Source organism: Podarcis muralis, chromosome 13 (genome assembly GCF_964188315.1).
Source record: "Podarcis muralis chromosome 13, rPodMur119.hap1.1, whole genome shotgun sequence".
Classification (NCBI taxonomy): Eukaryota; Metazoa; Chordata; class Lepidosauria; order Squamata; family Lacertidae; genus Podarcis; species Podarcis muralis.
This window is the reverse complement of record NC_135667.1, coordinates 10,800,926-10,821,562: the sequence shown is the minus strand read 5'-3', so window position 1 is coordinate 10,821,562 and position 20,637 is coordinate 10,800,926. Positions and strand designations below refer to the sequence as shown.

General features: G+C 48.4%; 4 protein-coding genes and 3 non-coding genes across 7 annotated transcripts; 3 read left to right on the top strand and 4 right to left on the bottom strand.

Moving 5' to 3' along the window:
• Positions 1 to 2,185: 2,185 nt before the first annotated feature.
• On the bottom strand, positions 2,186 to 10,275 carry LOC114582351 (zinc finger BED domain-containing protein 6-like). The gene is made up of 2 exons (XM_028703301.2): positions 9,402 to 10,275; positions 2,186 to 5,783 (listed from the first exon to the last, which is right to left on the bottom strand). Exon 2 carries the CDS (start codon positions 5,769 to 5,771, stop codon positions 3,084 to 3,086), a length of 2,688 nt encoding a protein of 895 aa, XP_028559134.2. The 5' UTR covers positions 5,772 to 5,783; positions 9,402 to 10,275; the 3' UTR covers positions 2,186 to 3,083.
• Positions 10,276 to 10,496: 221 nt separating this feature from the next.
• LOC114581920 (histone H2B 1/2/3/4/6-like) lies at positions 10,497 to 11,333 on the top strand. Its single transcript, XM_028702640.2, has one exon. It carries the CDS (start codon positions 10,545 to 10,547, stop codon positions 10,923 to 10,925), a length of 381 nt encoding a protein of 126 aa, XP_028558473.1. The 5' UTR covers positions 10,497 to 10,544; the 3' UTR covers positions 10,926 to 11,333.
• Positions 11,334 to 11,812: 479 nt separating this feature from the next.
• Positions 11,813 to 11,885, top strand: TRNAK-CUU (transfer RNA lysine (anticodon CUU)). The gene has a single exon. It is a non-coding gene; the product is annotated as a tRNA-Lys (tRNA).
• Positions 11,886 to 14,596: 2,711 nt separating this feature from the next.
• TRNAD-GUC (transfer RNA aspartic acid (anticodon GUC)) lies at positions 14,597 to 14,668 on the bottom strand. Its single transcript has one exon. It is a non-coding gene; the product is annotated as a tRNA-Asp (tRNA).
• Positions 14,669 to 15,238: 570 nt separating this feature from the next.
• On the bottom strand, positions 15,239 to 16,550 carry LOC114582690 (histone H2B 1/2/3/4/6-like). Its single transcript, XM_028703912.2, has one exon. It carries the CDS (start codon positions 15,707 to 15,709, stop codon positions 15,329 to 15,331), a length of 381 nt encoding a protein of 126 aa, XP_028559745.1. The 5' UTR covers positions 15,710 to 16,550; the 3' UTR covers positions 15,239 to 15,328.
• Positions 16,272 to 16,344, top strand: TRNAF-GAA (transfer RNA phenylalanine (anticodon GAA)). The gene has a single exon. It is a non-coding gene; the product is annotated as a tRNA-Phe (tRNA).
• Positions 16,551 to 16,682: 132 nt separating the features above from the next.
• Positions 16,683 to 17,566, bottom strand: LOC114582691 (histone H4). Its single transcript, XM_028703913.2, has one exon. It carries the CDS (start codon positions 17,531 to 17,533, stop codon positions 17,222 to 17,224), a length of 312 nt encoding a protein of 103 aa, XP_028559746.1. The 5' UTR covers positions 17,534 to 17,566; the 3' UTR covers positions 16,683 to 17,221.
• Positions 17,567 to 20,637: the final 3,071 nt, after the last annotated feature.

Genomic DNA, 20,637 nt, shown 5'->3' with positions numbered 1-20,637 from the left:
TACAGTCTCTTATCCTAAGCTACTTCACAGGGTTTTTTGTGAGGATAAAATGCCATCGATGCCACGTTGAGCTCCTTGAAGGAAAGGTGGGATGTAAATAAAACAGACCAAGGAGAGAAAGCTCTGGATAAATTCCAGAGTTATTAAGACCCTTACTCAGAGTATATGCCTGCCTGCTTGAAGCCTCCACCTTTGCTCTCCCAGTTCATTCTCAGCTGGGTCCCTGTGCTTTTAATGTGGCAGAAACTCACCTGGTGAAATGTTCCCGGGGTGAAGATGCTGTAATGGGTGGGAGAAACTTCACCTGTTGCATTTTTAACCCAGGCACAGAAGCCCTGCCTGAAAGAACGGCTATTAGCATCTCAACATTTCTTCTCCACCATCCCTCTGTAGGTAATGTAAGGAGTCAGAATCCAAGACGTCTGCCATGAAATTGCCGAGAACCTATGGCCGTTGCAAAGAATAAGCTTCCTTGCAGGTGGTTGTAGTTAGACAGAAGCAGAAAGCATGAATGAATTACTGGGTTACAGCAACATACTCTGAGAGGGGCTTTCCTTACGCTTCATCACACTTGATCTGGAAGCAGTTGGTGCAGAATGCTGCAGCACAATTACTAATAAGGGTGAAACCTTGTCTGCACAGAACTCCTGCGTTCAGAGATCTGTACTGGTTGCCAATTTGCTTCCAGGTCAAATTCAGAGTGTTAATATTAGATTATAAAGCCTTTAACAACTTGGGACCAGTTTACCTACAAGGTCACAGGTTTTCTTTCTGGCACCTGCTGAAAACATTCTACAAGCCTACCCAGGTGCTTTGAAAGTTGAAATAATTTTAATCTGTTTTAGTAGTTTAACTTTTTAAAGTTTCAAAGTAGGGTTGGTGATTTTCCATTCCAGCTGATAATAGGAACTTTGTGATTAATGACACGTTTCCTTTTGTGTCCTGAATTGTAAACTTTGGGGCAAGGACTGTCTTATTGAGCTCTTCGAGCTGCTCCGGAAGAATATTCTTGGCTGAATAAAGAGGTACTAGGTAAAGGTAAAGGGACCCCTGACCATTAGGTCCAGTCGCGGACGACTCTGGGGTTGCGGCGCTCATCTTGCTTTACTGGCCGAGGGAGCCGGCATACAGCTTCCAGGTCATGTGGCCAGCATGACTAAGCCGCTTCTGGCGAACCAGAGCAGTGCACGGAAACGCCGTTTACCTTCCCACCAGAGCAGTACCTATTTATCTACTTGCACTTTGACATGCTTTCGAACTGCTAGGTTGGCAGGAGCAGGGACCGAACAACGTGAGCTCACCCCATTGCGGGGATTCGAACCGTTGACCTTCTGATCGGCAAGTCCTAGGCTCTGTGGTTTAACCCACGGCGCCACCCGTGTCCCTATAAAGAGGTAATACTGCCCCCATAAATAAATGTGGGGCGAGATGTAGCAAAAGCCATGTGGGCTCAGACAAACCATACAATTCAAGAGTCTTGCGTTCTGCAGTAGCATGGCAGATGCCTCTTGGAAGCTTACGAAGCAGGGCATGATAGCAACAGATCTCCCAAACTGCTGCTCCAGTTATGCCGCTGGTACTTGGGAGATAGACTGCTTCTGATCATGGAAGTTTCATTTGGCAATGGTGGCTAATAGCCACCACTGACCATCCTCTGCCACACAATTCATCACATCTCCTTTTAGACTTCTCTAATCAAGTGACGCAGGTGGCGCTGTGGGTTAAACCACAGAGCCTAGGGCTTGCTGATCAGAAGGTCGGCGGTTCGAATCCCCACAATGGGGTGAGCTCCCGTTGCTCGGTCCCTGCTCCTGCCAACCTAGCAGTTCGAAAGCACATCAAAGTGCAAGTAGATAAATAGGTACTGCTCCGGTGGGAAGGTAAACAGCGTTTCCGTGTGCTGCTCTGGTTCGCCAGAAGCAGCTTAGTCATGCTGGCCACATGACCTGGAAGCTGTACACCGGCTCCCTCGGCCAATAAAGCGAGATGAGCGCCGCAACCCCAGAGTCAGTCATGACTGGACCTAATGGTCAGGGGTCCCTTTACCTTTAACCAAGTGACGACATCACCACCTCTCGCGGCAGGGGATCCTATGCATTTCTTTTGCATATCAAAACTGGGCTCCTAACATAGGTGTGACTGAAGGGGCAAGAGGGATAAAAATGAAACACACACAAGTCCTTCATCTGCTCGAAGGAATGTTTTTATTTGGGTAGCTTGTTTCATATTCTTGTTATTTCATGTTAGTGACTCGGGAGAGCAGTCAGGATTTTAAAAACAAGTGCTTTGAAACATCCAGTTAAAATGAGTCTAAAAGTTCTGAAAATGGCAAGTACTTGTTTTCTTTAAAGTCCACCCCCACCCCCCACGTTAGCACCATTTTTAAAGACAGAATCAACGCACAGCATCAATGTTAAAAGGGGATTTCTACAACTACGGGCAGCACATTCCGGCTTCATTCACAAAACTGGCTACACCAGGGGTTGTCAACCTGGTCCCTACCAGCCACTTCTTGGCGTTTCAGGATTCTAGGTGGGCGGTAGGGGGTTCTACGGCACAGGCTGAATCCTCCTTCCATCGAGCACTGGTGGGCAGTAAGGAAATTTTACCATCAAGAAAGATGCGTTACTGGACGGTAGGTATAAAAAGGTTGACTACTCCTTGGTTACACAATGGAGGGCTGCTCAAAGCTTTGCAGCTGTGCTTGGCAACCTTTTCGCTCCTGCAGTCTGATGTAACTGACTGGAGGTTTGCCGAGGAACTGCTGGGCCAACCATAGCACCTGGTGGGTTGCATTCACCTCAGTGGGCCACACAAGGCAAGATCCTGCTCTAATGTACAGCAAGTCTTTCATCTTCAAACAGGTCCAGCGGGGGAGTCCCGCCTGCAGAGGAAGCGGCTCCGTCGTCCAATACTTCTCACGACAACAACAACAACAAACAAAGTCCTTAACTTTAAAACACAACAGACAAAATTCACAACAGGTTTGGACTAATTCCTACCCTCCCTCCTTTTCTGCGAGGCAACTACGCCCACGAAAGCTGCCCCCTTACTGAGAATGGTTCAGCACATGGCTGTGTTCCTCACTGCTTTTCCTCCAGTTCCTCATCCGCCGTCAAAAGGTCTTCCTCGTCTTCCAGATCCAAGTCCTCCCTCGACCCCATGGCGCCTTGCGAGGAGGGCAGGTCTCCTAGAGAGAGCCTCCAGTCTTGCGGGACGAGGTGGCGATTCTTTCGGATGAAGGTCAGCATCTTCACGTTGGCCGGGGAGAGGTCCTTGGGGTGCCCCCTGTCCGCCAACGAACCGGCACCGCCGGAGACGTCTTCGGAGGGCACCGACGTGGGCGGGCACCCAAAATGGAACAGGGCCACCTTGAAGAGGGCCGGCCAGACCCCCATCTTCCCCTGCCAGTACAGCATGGGGTCGGCGTTCTCCCCAATGTGGTCCACGTTGTCGTGGAGATACTCCTCCATCTCCCGCAGGGCCGCCGCTGCCCCTCCCTCGGACGCCAGGCCCATGGCGGGGTCACTCTTGGTAATCGCCCGCCAGCGCTTCATGGTGAACTGCCACGCCGCCGAGCCGGGGGGTCCACTGGAGCCGCTGGGCTGCTGCGGGGACGAGCGCCCCATCGGGGAGAAGTCGGCGTCGGGCCCCGGAGGTACGTAGGACCTGGTGGCCAAGTCGAGGATGTGCTCCCTCAACATGGCTGCGTCGCCCGTGTCAGCCCCGCCTAGCTTCATGGTGGTGATGTCCCTGAAGCGGGGGTCGAGGAAGGCGGCCACCCGGCAGATGAGGGTGCCCTTCATCTCGCTCAGCTGGTTTTGGGCTTCCAGGCAGTCCAGGGCCTGTGTGGTGAGGTGGGCCGCCGTGTTGTTGTTCTCCTGGTAGTACCTGGTCCTCAAGGCCCGCAGCTGCTCCTCCAGGAACCACAGCAGAGGGAGAGCCTGGCAGAGTGTGGCGTCTGGGCGGGTGACCAGCGTGGCAGCATCCTCAAAGGGCTTGAGGATCTCCACCAAACACTTCACCACCTTCCAGTCCGGCGGCGTCAGGTGCAGCAAGGCAGCCTCCTCGTCTTGCTCGAAGATGGCGCTGACGGCTTGCCGCTCCCGGTAGAGGCTCTCCAGCATCCGCAGCGTGGAGTTGGATCTCCGGGGAGGCTCTTGCCCTGCCGGCTGCCGGTGCGAGCCCAGGATGGCCTGTGCCTCCAGCAGGCGCCGCCGGACCACCGTCGAGCGCTTGTAGCGGGTGCAGATCCTCCGGGACGTCTTCAGCAGCCGGTCAACGTGGGCGTCGGCCGCCAAGAAGGCCTTCACCACCAGCTTCAGGCAGCGCGCCAGGCAAGGGACGTACTTGAGGCGCAGCTCGCGCACGGCCTTTGCCGTGTTGGCCCCGTCGTCCAGGACGACGCCCCCGGTCTTCAGGTCGTAGAGCCAGTCTTGCAGCACCTCCCTCAGCTTGTGGCAAATGTCCTCGGCAGAGCAGGGCCCCTCGAAAGCACACACCGACAAGGTGGCGTGATGCCGCGAGAGGACGCCCGCCGACTCGGCCACCCAGTGCCCCGTCACCGACATGTAGGAGGCAGTCTGCCAGCCCGACCAGGTGTCTATGGCGATGTGGACCGTACGGCCCACGCTGCCCACCACCGCTTGGCGGACAGCTCGGGACACCACTTTGGACAGCTCGGGCACAGCCTTCGTGGTGAAGAACGCACGCCCAGGGATTTTCCAGCGGGGCTGGGCGGTGGCCATCAGCCGGCGGAACCCGTCGCTTTCCACGTATGACGGGGGCTGCATGTCCACGGCAAGCATCCAGGCCGTTTCGGAAGCCAGCTGGATGGCTGCTGAGTGCGTCGGCGGGTAGTACGGCTGGTTCCTCTCCTGGCGCGCGGGCTGGAAGGCCGGGGCAGGTGGCTCGGTCACCACAATGGTCGGGCCGTGTGGCCTCTCCTTTAGGGGCATCAGAGGCGAAGGAGGGACCACCGCGACACCCGGCAAGTGCAGCCCGTGGTGCACCTTCAGGTGTTTGTGGAGGGCCGTGGTGCCAGGGCGGGTGCCCCCGTCCTTGCCCCTGCGCACCCGCTTCTGGCAAGTGCTGCAGACGGCCACACATGGCTCCCTGGGATCCAGGGTGAAATAATCCCACACGGCCGAGGTGGTTTTCTTGGGGGCATGCGTGGGGATGCCGTCCACCACCAGCACTTCCCGCTCGCGCCCGCGCTTGTGATGGTGATGGTGGGAAGAGGCCGAGACGTGCGTCATGGGGGTGAAGAAATGCACCATCTCGATGCCCGCCCTACCCATGGTGCCGGCGGGCATGTAGGTCCCTGGAGGAGCAGACTGCGGGTGGAGGACGTGGGGCGGGGAGAACGACACTCTCTCAATGACCTCCTCTCCGTCGTCGTCGTCCTCCTTCTTGAGGTACGAGAGCATCTCTTGAGCCTCGGGGTGGCCGGGCTCCTTCGCCCCCAGCTGATTGGATGCCGCCGGAGAGAAAGCGCCCAGCTCTGCCGCGTCCTCGTCCTCCTCGTCTTCTTTCTCCTTCAGGTAGGAGAAGAGGTCGTGCACGGTTGTCGTCGACGGGCCGGGCTCCTCCTCCTCCTTCATCGCCGGCTGCAAAGACACCGCCGGGGCAGCCATGACGGGGAACGGTTCCCGGGAAACACCAGATTCCGACGCGACCGAGAAATGAGGCTCCTGGAGGTGGAGGGCCACGCCTCTCCGGGTAAAAGTCGCCAGCTGGGCTCTTCTGCCCCGGCCGCGCCTTGGCATCATGGCAGAGGAGCCCTGGGAAGGGGAGGAAAAGGAACACAAGCGTTTCACTCCAGGCAGGTTCCCTCTGATCACTCAAAGCCCAGCGGCTTCTTTTAAAAGCAGACACTCAAATGCAGGAAAGAAAGGGCAATGTGCTGTCCCGCCTGCATCTCCCCTCCCATAACCACAACTTTTCACACCGCAAGGGTGGGACATCTTTGTCAGCTCAAGGTTCTCATTACCATCTGGGCAATCTTTCATTGAACGTAATACAGTGGTGCCCCGCAAGACGAATGCCTCGCAAGACGAAAAACTCGCTAGACGAAAGGGTTTTCCATTTTTTGAGTCGTTCCGCAAGACGAATTTCCCTATGGGCTTGCTTCGCAAGACGAAACGTCTTGCGAGTTCTTGCGAGTTTGTTTCCTTTTTCTTAAAGCCGCTAAGCCGTTAATAGCCGCTAAGCCGCTAATAACCGCTAAGCCGCTAATAGCCGCTAATAGCCGTGCTTCGCAAGACGAAAAAACCGCAAGACGAAGAGACTCGCAGAACGGATTAATTTCATCTTGCGAGGCACCACTGTATCTGATGGCCTATTAAATGTGTTCCAAAACTGTTACTACTTTGCTTTTGTTCTTATCATAGAATTGTAGAGCTGTGTGAGACCCCGAGGTTGCTGTAACAGATGCTTCAGGTTACAGACTCTGCTAACCCAGAAATAGTACCTCGGGTTAAGAACTTTGCTCCAGGATGAGAACAGAAATCATGCGGTGGCCCCATTAGCTAAAGTGGTACCTCAGGTTAAGAACAGTTTCAGGTTAAGAATGGACCTCCAGAATGAATTAAGTTTTTAATCTGAGGTACCACTGTAGTGGTAGTTACAGGTAGGTAGCCGTGTTGGTCTGCCGTAGTCGAAACAAAAGAAAAAGAAAAAAAGAAAAACATTCCTTCCACTAGCACCTTAGAGACCAACTAATAACTAACTTAGTTGGCCTCTAAGGTGCTACTGGAAGGAATTTTATTATTTTATTTTATTTTGTTTTGTTTCAATAATGATGATGATGATGATGTAGCCCTGGTTGAAGGAGCCATTTGGCGCCTAGCTTTTATATCTGAGTTTCTAATTCTGTTCTGCACCCACCACCATATAGGCCTCAGAATCCTGGCTACACCAGACTCGATCCCTGACCTCTCTTGATTGATCGGACACAGGTTCGACTCCTCCAACCAAGGTTGTGCGGACCCTGGCTAAGCTATGCTGCTCCTCTGAGAGGCTGAGCCACCGGTGTGATAACGGAGCTTCTTGCACTGGTCTGGTGGTGCCAGCGTGGCCCACTCCTCTCGTTTCATCTCTTCAAAGCATAGACTTCTCAATAGATAGATATTAGATAGGTCAGATCTCTGCCTCCAAGAGGCTTACAATACAGTGGTACCTTGGTTCTCAAATGTCTTGGTACTCAAACAACTTGGAACCCAAACACTGCAAACCCATGTTGTAAACAAAATCTGCCCTTTTTTCCTTATGGGGTATCCAAGAGCCCATATAGAGTCCTTACATAGGTTCCCTATTGGTAGGAGAAAATAACAGAGGCCAACCAGAGACTATTGAGAAGCAAAGCAGCTAGTAAGCTTGATCTTATTGATCTGTTGCAACAGGGTGCTCCCCTCACCCACAGGAAAGGAGGAGGAACCCAGAACAATGGCGCGCAAGGCCTTATATAGACTTTTGAAATTGCTACCCTGTAGATCAAGACCACCCCAGAAACATCATACATCACAGAAGGGGTGTAGCTCAAGACCACCACCCCATATACATCATACCTACATCACAGAAGAGGTGGTCTTAAACAGAAAATTGAATGTTGTTTTTCTCCAGTTGTTGTTTATCTCGTCTGGCAGGTTACTTGATTGGATACCCTGCTTACTTGATTGGATTGCCTGGGGAACCTGGCCAGTCTTTTGTAATGATAAATACTTAGTTCCTGGGCCAGGTCACAGGCTCACACCCTATTCATATCTTAAATGTGCCCCTAAGACAGGGTTTGTGAAGGAAAAGACAATGGGGAGGTTTCCCACTTTGACCTTGCAGAGAAATCATTTGCTCAGTTTGGGAATCAAAATGGTTCCAGGTCGGTCTTCCTGTGCTGATCTATGTACGTGCTCGGTTGGTACTTATGAACATTTAACATATTCCTAAGACCTCAACATTCCTATCACACCCAGAAGTAAGTGTTCCTGTTTGCCAACTTTTTTCAGAAGCCGAATGTGCACCGTTTTGAGTGTTACGCTTCCGATTTGAGTGACACTCTTCCGTTTTGCGTGTTACGCTGAGATCTGTCTGCTTTTGCTATTTATTTTGCATTTTTGTTTTTGAGGCTTTTTTTGTTGACTGTGTGGAACCTAGTTCAGCCACTGATTGATTGATTGATTGTGAGACTGCAGTACATTGTTTATTGCTTTCATTTTATGGATCAATGGTCTCACTAGATAGTAAAATTCATGTTAAATTGTTATTTTAGTGGACTTTTAAAAGTCTGGAACGAATTAATACGTTTTGCATCACTTTCTATGGGAAAGCGCACCTTGGTTTTGGAATGCTTTGGTTTTGGAGTGGACTTCCAGAACGGATTAAGTTTGAGAACCAAGGTACCACTGTATAGAAGTCCTCTATTTTCATCGGATAAATGTTGGAAGGGGCGTTAGTATTGTCTACTACCAGCAGCTTTCTGGCGGGTTCGGCCAGGCAGGCAACATCCCCAGCCCTACGTCCCTATGCGCCTTCTGCATGCATAGCACATGCTTCACTGCTGAGCTACAGCCCTTGGTGGTACAGGTGCCGCTACTCTAGAAGTAACTCCCTCTCTTGAGAAGTTCACCCAGCGTAGCCTTTTGCAGACCTCCTCCAGGAGCAGGAACAAAACATTCTCCAAAGGTGTTTAAAGCTGGTTGGGAAATCCCACCACCGATTTTCCTTTCTGAGCGCCTTGACCAGAAGCTCTTGGGATAGCAGGAACAACGAAGTCTGCACCTTTCTGGGCTCAAAACTCTCCCTCCCCAACCAGCATGCCCAATGGTCAGGGAGAACGGGAGCTGGAGTGCAGCAGCATCTGGAGAAACAGAGGGACACCCCCCCAGTATTGTTCATATCTATCTATTCTGATTGTCTATCGACATATTGTTTTGAATTATTTTTCAATATTGCTTTTTTTTTTAATGCTGTAACGCGCCCTGTGCACTTAGGGTTAAAGGCAGGTAATTAATAAACAAAGGAACAATATTGTTTCATTAAACCAGTTAAAAGTCTTTCAACATGAAGGGAAGCAGGATAGAGAAGTTCCCCTAACACGGGAAATGTAGAGAGACTAGCTCTAGCCTACCATACAGGGTTGTTGTAATTTACTTTTTTTAGATGCTACAGAAATATGCCTGAAATCTAAAACATTACTGCTGAAGAGAACAACAGATAAATAAATATTTTTAAAATTGGGGGGGGGGGGGGGATCGCCATTGCTACGCCTTTCCCCTCCCTCCTCCCCGCAGGCGCATTCTTTAACTGAACTCTCAGTGGCTTAAAAGGAGATGCAACGCCTTTCTCTGATACCGAGGCACGAGAGACAAAAGCGATCTTCGCCCTTAAAAGCAGGACACACTCACCAATCCAAGATGGAAGCTGCGCCGACTATCAGGAACAACCCAATCCCTCAGTTATTATTATTTTTTTGCAGAGATGGCTTGCAAGTAAGCGATAGGCCTTATTGCAAAAAGACGCACACGCGCAAAACGACGCCCGATTTTAAAAATACAGATTATCATTTATTTATTTTTTTAAAATCTCGCAGGCTATCTATTCCAAAACGATATATAAAAACGTAAAAAAGGAACAAAAAGCACCCGGAAGAAAAACCTAACACCCGGATGTTAAAAAAAAAAGCTTACAGGAAACCTCACTTCCCATATTTCTTTTTTTCCTTCCGCAAAATTCATTGCACGACCCACACTTTCGTAGGTTTGCTTGGCGAGGTATTGGGAGTGAGGTGTCGATTCTTGTGTATAGCTCCTCGGAAGCAAGCCCCACTGGAATTTACTCCTAGCGAGGTGTGTAGAGGAGGGCATTCGCAGACCTACACGTTTACTCACTGAATTTTTCTGGGGCATTAGTACCAGGTGGGTGGTGAAAGGAACTGAATCCAGCCCTTAGCGTAAATTCTCTTTTGCAATTATGCATCCTCGACAAATACTGCATGCTAAAAAAGGAAAGGAAAATGCAACGATTCCTTTGATCCTCCCTGCATGTGTTTTCCCGTCCCCTGCTCCAATTAAATCAACCCATCAGCAGGTATTTCTCATGTACGTAAAATAAATTCACGTTTCCTGCTTTTTAAAAATATCACGGGATAATGAACTACAGCCCTTAATTATTTTCCTTATGAGAGCTTTGCAACCTAGCAACAGGCAAAAGTAGAGGAAAAGGCTGGATCTATCAATCTGATCTATCTAGGTCTGTTTGCTTGCTTTTCTAGTTAATATTTGAATATATAATCAGGGTGGCTTTTTAATTTGAGGCAGCAGCTGAAATGTTTAGTTCACAGGCCTCCCGGGCCGCCCAATAGCACGCCAGCGTTCGAATCCTGGTCATTTACATCCTTGGAACGCTGGAAAGTGACGCAAGCTCGTCGCCGTCCAATAGCGACGTCGCACTTTGGAGCCCTCATTTCCATAAGCGTCCTATAAATACGGGAGCTCGTCAACAGCACCACCACTCTTGCTTGAGGCTGCAGTTGAGCGAGAAGACTGAAAATGCCTGAACCGGCCAAGTCCGCTCCCGCCGCCAAGAAGGGCTCCAAGAAGGCCATCACCAAGACCCAGAAGAAGGGCGATAAGAAGCGCAAGAAGAGCCGCAAGGAGAGCTACTCCATCTACGTCTACAAGGTGCTCAAGCAGGTCCACCCGGACACGGGCATCTCGTCCAAGGCCATGAGCATCATGAACTCCTTCGTCAACGACATCTTCGAGCGCATCGCCGCCGAGGCTTCCCGCCTGGCGCACTACAACAAGCGCTCCACCATCACCTCCCGGGAGATCCAGACCGCCGTCCGACTCCTGCTGCCCGGAGAGCTCGCCAAGCACGCCGTCTCCGAGGGCACCAAGGCCGTCACCAAGTACACCAGCTCCAAGTGAGCTGGGCGCCCATTTTTCGGTTGCCTGGGAAAGTGATACAGAAACCCAAAGGCTCTTTTAAGAGCCACCCACTTTCTCATTTGAAAAGCGCTGTTCCGCCTTGTGTTAACTCCCAAGTATTCCCCTCCCGGGTGGGTTCCTTTGGTGTCCTGCTGTCGGGGTTTAGTAGGGAATACCAAGAGACGAGGGAGGGGACAGGAAGAGATCGGCTGTATCTAACGTTACTCTTAAATCTGGGTCGACCAATTAATGGTCTAATAGTAGTGGTAATTATTATTACGGTCAAAGACCAGTTCATAATAGGTCTATTAGTCTGATTCCTTTATTTCAATGGGCCTATTTTAGTGGGGTTTAATGTTACCGGTGAAATAGTAAGTGTACAAGCCTAAAATAAAAGGTATGGTGAGACTCGTTCCTTCTTAACCTGAAAGAACCTATAGGTTCAAAGCGCTGCTTTGCTATTTGGTCGGGAGAGACTTTTGAGTTTTCCCGCGTTCTTCCTACCCTAATCCCTTTAGCGGTTTCTGAATGGCGTTTCCCTAATGATTATTTCCTCCCCTTGCCATTAAATCCACGTTAGGGCGACAAAGCCATTTCCCCTCATTCTTTTTCTAAAGGCGCATGACAATTCGGTCACGGCTGCAATCTTTGTCGCTTGCTTCTGAGTAGGTCTCATTGAACTGAATGGGGTTTGTTTCGGAAGTAGCCTGGATTGCGCTAGAAATACAGGTCCTAACGCGGCACTAAACGGCCACGTGGAAGTGATGCCCGAAGCTATTAAGCTATTGCGTTTATGTGATGCGATCTGCTTGTTTTAAAGAATGAAATCTTTGGCAGCAAGACAGCCAGCGAGTGATAAACTGTGTTTGAGAACTAGTTTACCAGCAGCCCGGCTAGCTCAGTCGGTAGAGCATGAGACTCTTAATCTCAGGGTCGTGGGTTCGAGCCCCACGTTGGGCGCGAGATTTTTCTTTACATTCTTTGGGAAAATATATACATCAAAGACCACGGTGGGTGAAGGTTGCACGGTGCAAGCTCACGCTCTTTGCACGCGTTTCCTGTATTGAAATAGTAATAAGTGCCAAAGACAGAATATTATGGACAGATGATGAACTGTGTCACATGGCATAACTTTTAAAAAGGGCCTATATTGCATCTTGTATCCATGTCTTTTTAAAATACGCTCTTCATCAACACTTATATGACCTATTCCCCATTTCCCACCTTTTATTAAAGAGTCTAGTGCCACAAGTGGTTTCTGTTTCTGGAGACTGTGTCTGCTATGAAACACAAGAAGCCAGAAAACTATCGACTGTGTTAACAAAAGCCCAGTTTATTTTACATTTTTGAAGGCTGTCTTATGCGGTAGCTTTTCTTTTTAAGGAAAATCGTAGAGGCCCCTGGATGACCCTAAACCACAGCCTTCCAGTTAACAGCCGAAGCCACTACTGGATTACGCCGGTTGAAAATCAATGATAGTTTAAAATAAAGTTACCAGATTTCTTTCAAAGAATCCGGGGACACTTTTAAAAAAGGGGGGAGGGGGAATCTCCACTTTTTAAACTAACTTTTAAAAAATAAGTAATATCTTCTCTTCTGTGGTCTCCTCTGTCACGCGGCCTTCCTCCGGGTCCTGGCCTGCTCTCTTGGAGCACTAGCCACCGTGGAGTAGACTCAGGTCGGGCCTGGGCTTTGCCTCATGTCCTTGCCCTCCCGGTGCTCTCCTACCTCTCCTCCTGAGCGGTGGTGGCAGCAGTGTGGCAAGGTCAGGGCACCACTCTTTTTTCTCCTTCCTCTTTCTCTCTCTTCCTCCTCCTCCCCCCTGTGTTGGCTCCAGGGTTTTCCTGGCCCCGGAGCGCCCCTGGGCAGTTGGCTGCTCACACCCGGCTCAGTTTGGGTCACGGGGGGTGGGTCAGCGGTTACCCCAGTTGACCCACCAGGCATCCCCGGTTCCCTCGGCAGTGGTGGCGGCAGTGGCAGTCTCCGCAGCCCGGAAGCGCAGTTGGCTCTGGCTGGCTTCAGGACAGGAGCTGCTTGCTGCCATGGCACCCACCTTTTTGCCTCGCTGGAAGTCCCCATATGATGTGTCTTAGAATCATAGAATGATAGAGTTGGAATAGACCACAAGGGCCATCGAGTCCAACCCCCTGCCAAGCAGGAAACACCATCAGAGCACTCCTGACATATGGTTGTCAAGCCTCTGCTTAAAGACCTCCAAAGAAGGAGACTCCACCACACTCCTTGGCAGCAAATTCCACTGTCGAACAGCTCTTACTGTCAGGAAGTTCTTCCTAATGTTTAGGTGGAATCTTCTTTCTTGTAGTTTGGATCCATTGCTCCGTGTCCGCTTCTCTGGAGCAGCAGAAAACAACCTTTCTCCCTCCTCTATATGACATCCTTTTATATATTTGAACATGGCTATCATATCACCCCTTAACCTCCTCTTCTCCAGGCTAAACATGCCCAGCTCCCTTAGCCGTTCCTCATAAGGCATCGTTTCCAGGCCTTTGACCATTTTGGTTGCCCTCCTCTGGACAAGTTCCAGTTTGTCTGTGTCCTTCTTGAACTGTGGTGCCCAGAACTGGACACAGTACTCAAGGTGAGGTCTGACCAGAGCAGAATACAGTGGCACTATTACTTCCCTTGATCTAGATGCTATACTCCTATTGATGCAGCCCAGAATTGCATTGGCTTTTTTAGCTGCCGCGTCACACTGTTGGCTCATGTCAAGTTTGTGGTCAACCAAGGCTCCTAGATCCTTTTCGCATGTACTGCTCTCAAGCCAGGTGTCCCCCATCTTGTATTTGTGCCTCTCATTTTTTTTGCCCAAGTGCAATACTTTACATTTCTCCCTGTTAAAGTTCATCTTGTTTGTTTTGGCCCAGTTCTCTAATCTGTCAAGGTCGTTTTGAAGTGTGATCCTGTCCTCTGGGGTGTTGAACCAATCACACGACATTCATTCCCTACTAATAAATCTACAACACTTAAAATATAATTCTGGGGACATTAAATGAAATCCGGGGATGGATTTTGTTCGGGGATAGATCTGTAAATCCAGGGACTGTCCCCCAGGAAACGGGGATGTCTGGTAACCATAGTTTAAAAGATGAAAAAGTAATTTTCTTTATTGACAAAACTTACCATACCATAACCACCCTTCTGAATCAAACCAAAGGTCCAATTAGTCGAATATTCTGTACTAGTCGGCATCCTGATGCTTTTGAAAAAGTCAACCGGGAGAGTATGAAGACAACAGACCCGGCTCCTGTGCTCTCCCTCTCAACAACTGGTATTCACAGGTACACTGCACCTCAGAATGGAGGTTCCATCACTGATCTAATACCCGTTCCTTTGTCAACCCTCCTTGTAAAACCACCTAGTCTTGTGACCATCATATCTACCGACAATACATTTCATGAATTACGTGTGGGCTTTCTTTTGTCGGTCCTCACACATAAATTTCGTGGGATAGACCTGAGTGCTTTCTGTGGAGGTTGAGTGGAAACTCCCTTTCCTATGTGTGTTGTTTTTTAATGAAGACTATGCAGCACCTTTATAGTAAAAATAGAAAAGATGTGTCCTTTTATTTAACTGGTGTATTTGACCATGGTCGCTGATGGATGGACTTTTGCTTAGAAACCGTATAAAACTGGTCAAGAAAACAATCGTTTCTCCCCGTCGGGGAATCGAACCCCGGTCTCCCGCGTGACAGGCGGGGATACTCACCACTATACTAACGAGGAAGACACAGACAACCCTCCGACAAAGCACCCTGCATTCCTGAATTACCGTCTGGAAAGGGTCAATAAGGAACTAACCAACCCCTTTATAGCGCGCGAATTTAAAATGTTGAAATTGTCCCGTTATTTTATACTTTCAAGCAGCGTCGTTGGACACGTTTTGCCCTTACATAATTAAGATTTTCTACTCACGCTTTCTCCACTCCTTCCTTCTAAAATACGTTTGATATTTTGTATCTATAAGCAAACTGGACATTTTTTAAAAAACTCTTGGTAATCACTGATTGTTAAATTATTAAACTTATTTAACTTGCATACACAAAACAAGCTCTAAAAGCTTTTAAAGGAACGTTTTTACTCTTTTCCTCCGCCCATCCAAACACACTCGCTAACTACAACTTGAAGCGCTGAATCTTATGAAAAAGTCGAGACATTTCCCGCAGCACCACTTCACCCAAAGGCTGCTCTCCATACTGCGTAGCAGGGTACCCTACAACTCCATACAATTGGATTATGCTGTAACTGATGTTAAAGCCACTAGGGCTTATGCATTTTATACACAAAAGCGTGATCAGATCTTTTACTAAGAAAGTGGGTGGCTCTTAAAAGAGCCTTTGGGTTTCTGTATCACTTTCCCAGGCAACCGAAAAATGGGCGCCCAGCTCACTTGGAGCTGGTGTACTTGGTGACGGCCTTGGTGCCCTCGGAGACGGCGTGCTTGGCCAGCTCTCCAGGGAGCAGGAGTCGCACGGCGGTCTGGATCTCCCGGGAGGTGATGGTGGAGCGCTTGTTGTAGTGCGCCAGGCGGGAAGCCTCGGCCGCGATGCGCTCGAAGATGTCGTTGACGAAGGAGTTCATGATGCTCATGGCCTTGGAGGAGATGCCCGTGTCCGGGTGGACCTGCTTGAGCACCTTGTAGACGTAGATGGAGTAGCTCTCCTTGCGGCTCTTCTTGCGCTTCTTGTCGCCCTTCTTCTGGGTCTTGGTGATGGCCTTTTTGGAGCCCTTCTTGGCGGCGGGAGCGGACTTGGCCGGCTCAGGCATCTTCTACAATCAGGTCTCAACTATCGTAGAGCACAAGCAGTGAAAGAATGATGGGACGATATTCGCCGTCCCTCTATTTATAGGCTGGATAATGCAAATAAAGTTTCCAAAGTTCTTAGTTACCATTGGACGAGAAGTACGCCACCCTTACGCTATTGGAAGAGAGTCCATGCATTTCAAATCTCGCGCTGCAATTGGATGTTTTAAAGAAACGTTTCTTATTGGCTTTTTTTAACAACAGTTAATTCTCATTGGCTGGAGGCGGCACCATTTTGATAGCAGGCCAATCCCGTTTCCCGCTTCTTTGGTACAGTGGCACTTACTATCAGACCCCGATCTCTTCTCATTCTCTAGGGAACTTTCTGCCCTGTTGTATATACGGGTCCCGCGACAAAACTGTAAATTGGCAAAGTGCTGTTAAAAGTTGACTAATCGAAGTGTACGTTTCATACCCTAGTAAGAGCTTGCACTACATCCACACGACCCCCAGAAGGAAGAAGAATACTTGAGATTAAAATAAGAAAAAAGGCTCAGATGTTCTGAGGTTAAGCTCCAATATAGAGCCGAAATAGCTCAGTTGGGAGAGCGTTAGACTGAAGATCTAAAGGTCCCTGGTTCGATCCCGGGTTTCGGCAGATATTTTTTGGCCTTTGGTTCAGTTTGCTGAACTTTCAATTTCCTAGTACTGTATTTTATGAAGTTTTTGCTGTTAGCTTGAGTGTTCCTAAATTTTATGCGTTGTCTACTTCTGCTAAAAAAATACATCCAGAAATTAAACGCAGACGAACGGTTGGAAATGCCTGAAGGTGTGTGTTTTAAGCACATAATATTTTAGTTCAGTTTTCCTTTGCAACTGTTGTATGCTGAAACTACAAAATTCTTAGATTTACAATGTAATGCACGTCTTCAATCTTGAGTGCGGTAAATTTAGCTGCAAGCATATTTTCTAGCCTTACAATAAATAAGCTTAAAATCGTGCTGCAAACCTTGTATTTTTTAATATAATGTAGAAGTAATTTTAAAATCACTTAACAGTGGCAGTTGCTTAAGTATTGTGAACCTACCCAATACCCTGATCCACAATGCAGTTGAAAGGAAGCTACGTTGGAGACGCCCACTTGGCCCCAACTCATAATTAATTTATTAGTGCAAAACGAAAATCCAAGCACATATTTGTAACCGCTTCTGAAAACAAAAGTATTATCGGTTTTTTAGGAAAATGTGGGCAACCCACCGCTACAGAAGGCAACGAGAATTCAGAAATATTTAAAAGGAAAATACATACAAGCAAATTGAGCTTACCACTATCGGAACAAAATAACCAGGGCTCTTTATACTGTAAAGTAAAAGATTCGATGCCTCGAGCTAGGTTTCTATGTATTTTGGGTATTAGTCCAATAATTCCAGTGCGTTAGGTAAAATAGCGTTAGCGATTGGCTCTTTTCAGGTAAAGGTGGGTGGCCCTGAAAAGGACCTTTTGTTGATGTTTTGGTCTGTGGAAGCGGAGGAGCCTTAGCCGCCGAAGCCGTACAGAGTGCGGCCCTGGCGCTTGAGAGCGTAGACCACGTCCATGGCGGTGACAGTCTTCCTCTTGGCGTGCTCGGTGTAGGTGACAGCGTCGCGGATGACGTTCTCGAGGAAGACCTTGAGGACGCCGCGGGTCTCCTCGTAAATGAGCCCGGAGATGCGCTTGACTCCTCCGCGGCGAGCGAGCCGACGAATGGCGGGCTTGGTGATGCCCTGGATGTTGTCGCGGAGCACTTTGCGGTGCCTCTTGGCGCCTCCTTTCCCCAACCCCTTGCCTCCCTTTCCACGTCCTGACATCTTCTTAACGAACTGTTTCCAACGCAGGAGAGAAATGTGAAGCGGCTCCCGAAAAAGCGCCTTTAAATAGTTTGGAATCCGACCAGAATGAAAACTTCAACAATGAGCCGCGTATTTGCACACAGGTCACGCCGCCGTGCGCATTAACTGACGCTACCCAATCAACGATGAACAGGTATTTCAAACTAACCAATCAAACACTCTCCGGCAAATAGTAGCGGAAGCGCTATTTGGCGCCTATCTCGGTCTTTGATCAAAAGAGGATTTTTGTGCAGTCCTGGCGTATGCGTGCTTTTGGGCGGTAGTAAAAATCCCGCTTGAAGTTACCGCTTCGAGAATAGTATCCTATTCATTCTCGACCTAGCCTCCTTCAGTCGAGGAGGGACTATTGATTTGGCTTCGTGGGAGCGGGATTTCCCTTTTTAATTGCTAATTTTAACTCCACATCCTGCTGTGTGGACAACATGAATCTGCTGGTACGAAAATAAATGTAAGGAAGCAGGCATCGCCTCCGCTGTAAATAGACAGATGCATGTGGTGATTAAAAGTAAAAATATAGGTTCGGATTTTAGCTTTTAGAGAAAACCATCTTTAGTTCCTAAAGTCAACCACAGAATTCGCAGTACGTGCAGCACCACCGACAAAAATAATACCCACACTCCAGTAGAGCGTGGGAGCTGTTTTCAATTTGGTGTTCAAAACGTATAGGTGAGGGGATACTATGAGGGAGAAGGGTATGGCACGTATCCAACGTTACAGGAACGGGGTTCCACCCTTCTCTCCCTGCGCGTCAGACAAGCCTCTGGAGCACATTTCGAGGGCGCATGGGTAGAGGAGAAAATAATGTTCAAAGGGAAGTGTGAGCGGCACAATAGCGTTTTCTTCAATCCCAGAATCTAAATTGCTTTGCATTAGCAGCGGCACAAAGGTCATCTCCTCATTACCAGCAAGCACACTCAGTTTTCAGAATGATTCTCTAATTTGGGGAGTTTCATTAGTTTTACGATGGACAGAAAACTATGCCCTCTAAGGTTCTGCAGTAGTAACGCCCCCTTTCGCTGGCTGGCGCTGGAGGGGGTCCGTCGCTCTGTGGGGAGAGGATAGAGCACAAGCAGGCTTTGAGTGCAGGCAAAGGGATCCTGCGTTCAATGACAGGCAGGACTGAGAAGTAAAAACCTGCCCTAGAGCTAGATGGACCCGTTGCCAGGCTTGGGAAATGACATGTTCTTATATAGAGCAGCAACTATATATAGCTCTTACAAGGAAACTGGGTTGCTTAAATGGGGTCAATAGGGGTCATTTTTCTAACGAGAAGGAAAGCTTCACACGATAAACCAACGTTAGTCAATAAGTGTATTGATCTATAGGGTGATTCAGGGAGTAGAATTAATTCCTTAGACTACTAGGGAGATACTGAGGTTATAATCCCCACTGTGGAAGGATGTGTGGATCCAGAACTGGCCTCCACAGTCACTTACAGACTCATTGTTAAAACTGTGTTTATGGAAGACAATCTTACTCAGCTACGAGTGATCACCAAAGAAGAAAATAATAATCGAAAGGTATTTTATCTCTAATGGTCAAGTACGTTATAGTCTTTGAGAGAAGGAAAAGACACACTGTAGGGCACCCACCTCCTATTTCAGCTCTATATGTTTTTCAAGGCTCAGATGAATTCTACTGAATCCAAGTTTTACAAAGTTCCTTTAGAAAAAGCAATGTGTGTGCACAGACACTCTTTCTGCCTGTGTGTGGGAGCTTGATCCAAGGAAGAAAGACGACAAAGGTAACCAGAGAAATCCAAATGGCCTAAAACGATTGGAGACCTCTGTTCAGGTATTCCTGGATGGGTGTTGACTGACACTTAGTAAATACAAATCCATAGTGGAGAGTGTTGTTGTGCTCAGGTCTTGTCTTGCTTGGGAACCTGGTAGACCAGAATCCTTGACTATATGGGTCTTTTTTAGCCTGATCCAGCAGGGGGATTCCTACAATTTTATGGGATTGCTGGAGTACACGGGCCCTTGGTCTGTTGTAGCAGGTTTCTTGCTCTGCTAAGTGTTACACCATTTTAGGAGTAAAAAAGCAGCCAGCACACCTCACCCTGAATATCTAACACCATCCAGGTAGCTTATGCCAGATAATTTCTAGGAGAAATAAAGAGGAGTCCATCACACTGTCAAGATCAGGCAGGGCAGAATGTATCAACTTGTCCTCATTCCTCCCAAGTGATGGGATCTGGCTGAAGAGCCCTTCGCATGGCTGTGACCAAAGACATCCACCTCTGCTGTAATGAGAGCAGAAGCTCAGAACCAAGCGCTGAATAAAAGTCTGTTGCAACTCTGCCCAGGGCACACTCCTCACCAAGGCTCTGTTCTGCTTATTGGAGGATATTTGCATAGATGTCATGTGCCCTTGACCTGTATTAAGTCTTTGCTTTGCAAGGTAGAAGATTTTTTTTGGGGGGGGTGTTGGTATTTTATATTACCAACTGCCCCGACCCTACTTCACCACTAGCATGTGGTCCCTGCAATACTATCCATGAGGCAATGCAGCCCTCTGGCTGGAAAAAAACCCACCACACATTCCCAACCCTAACTTGGGGCAAATTGACTAGAAGCCGACATTTTTCTGCAAAAGGCTGGGCCAACTTGTCAGTACACAAACAGCACGCGAGATCTTTCACTTTATCCATTGCAAGTGCTTCACTTAGTTCTCATATTTCGGCTATTTGTGGCTATGCTTTTATGCTCCACACATGAAGGCTGAGTGTAAAAAGAAACTACGGCTTTTATTAGCATTATTTTATTAAATTTGTATACCACCCAGTACCCGTAGATCTCAGGGTGGTTCACAGAGAAATGCAGAACCACAAACAGGGTTGGGGGCATCAATTTCTGTTTGATATTGACTTATTGTAAGCATTTAGAGGAACAGCTGGATCTGTTTTATGCAGCTGCTTAGATTTAAATGTTTGGTGTTCCCCTATCCTGGTGTGTCAATATCATTGCTTTCAAACTCTGGAAGTTCAGCAACACCCAAAACATTCATTTTAATTGAGTGGCTTTCTGTACATTCATGTTGGATATCTTACTCTACAAATG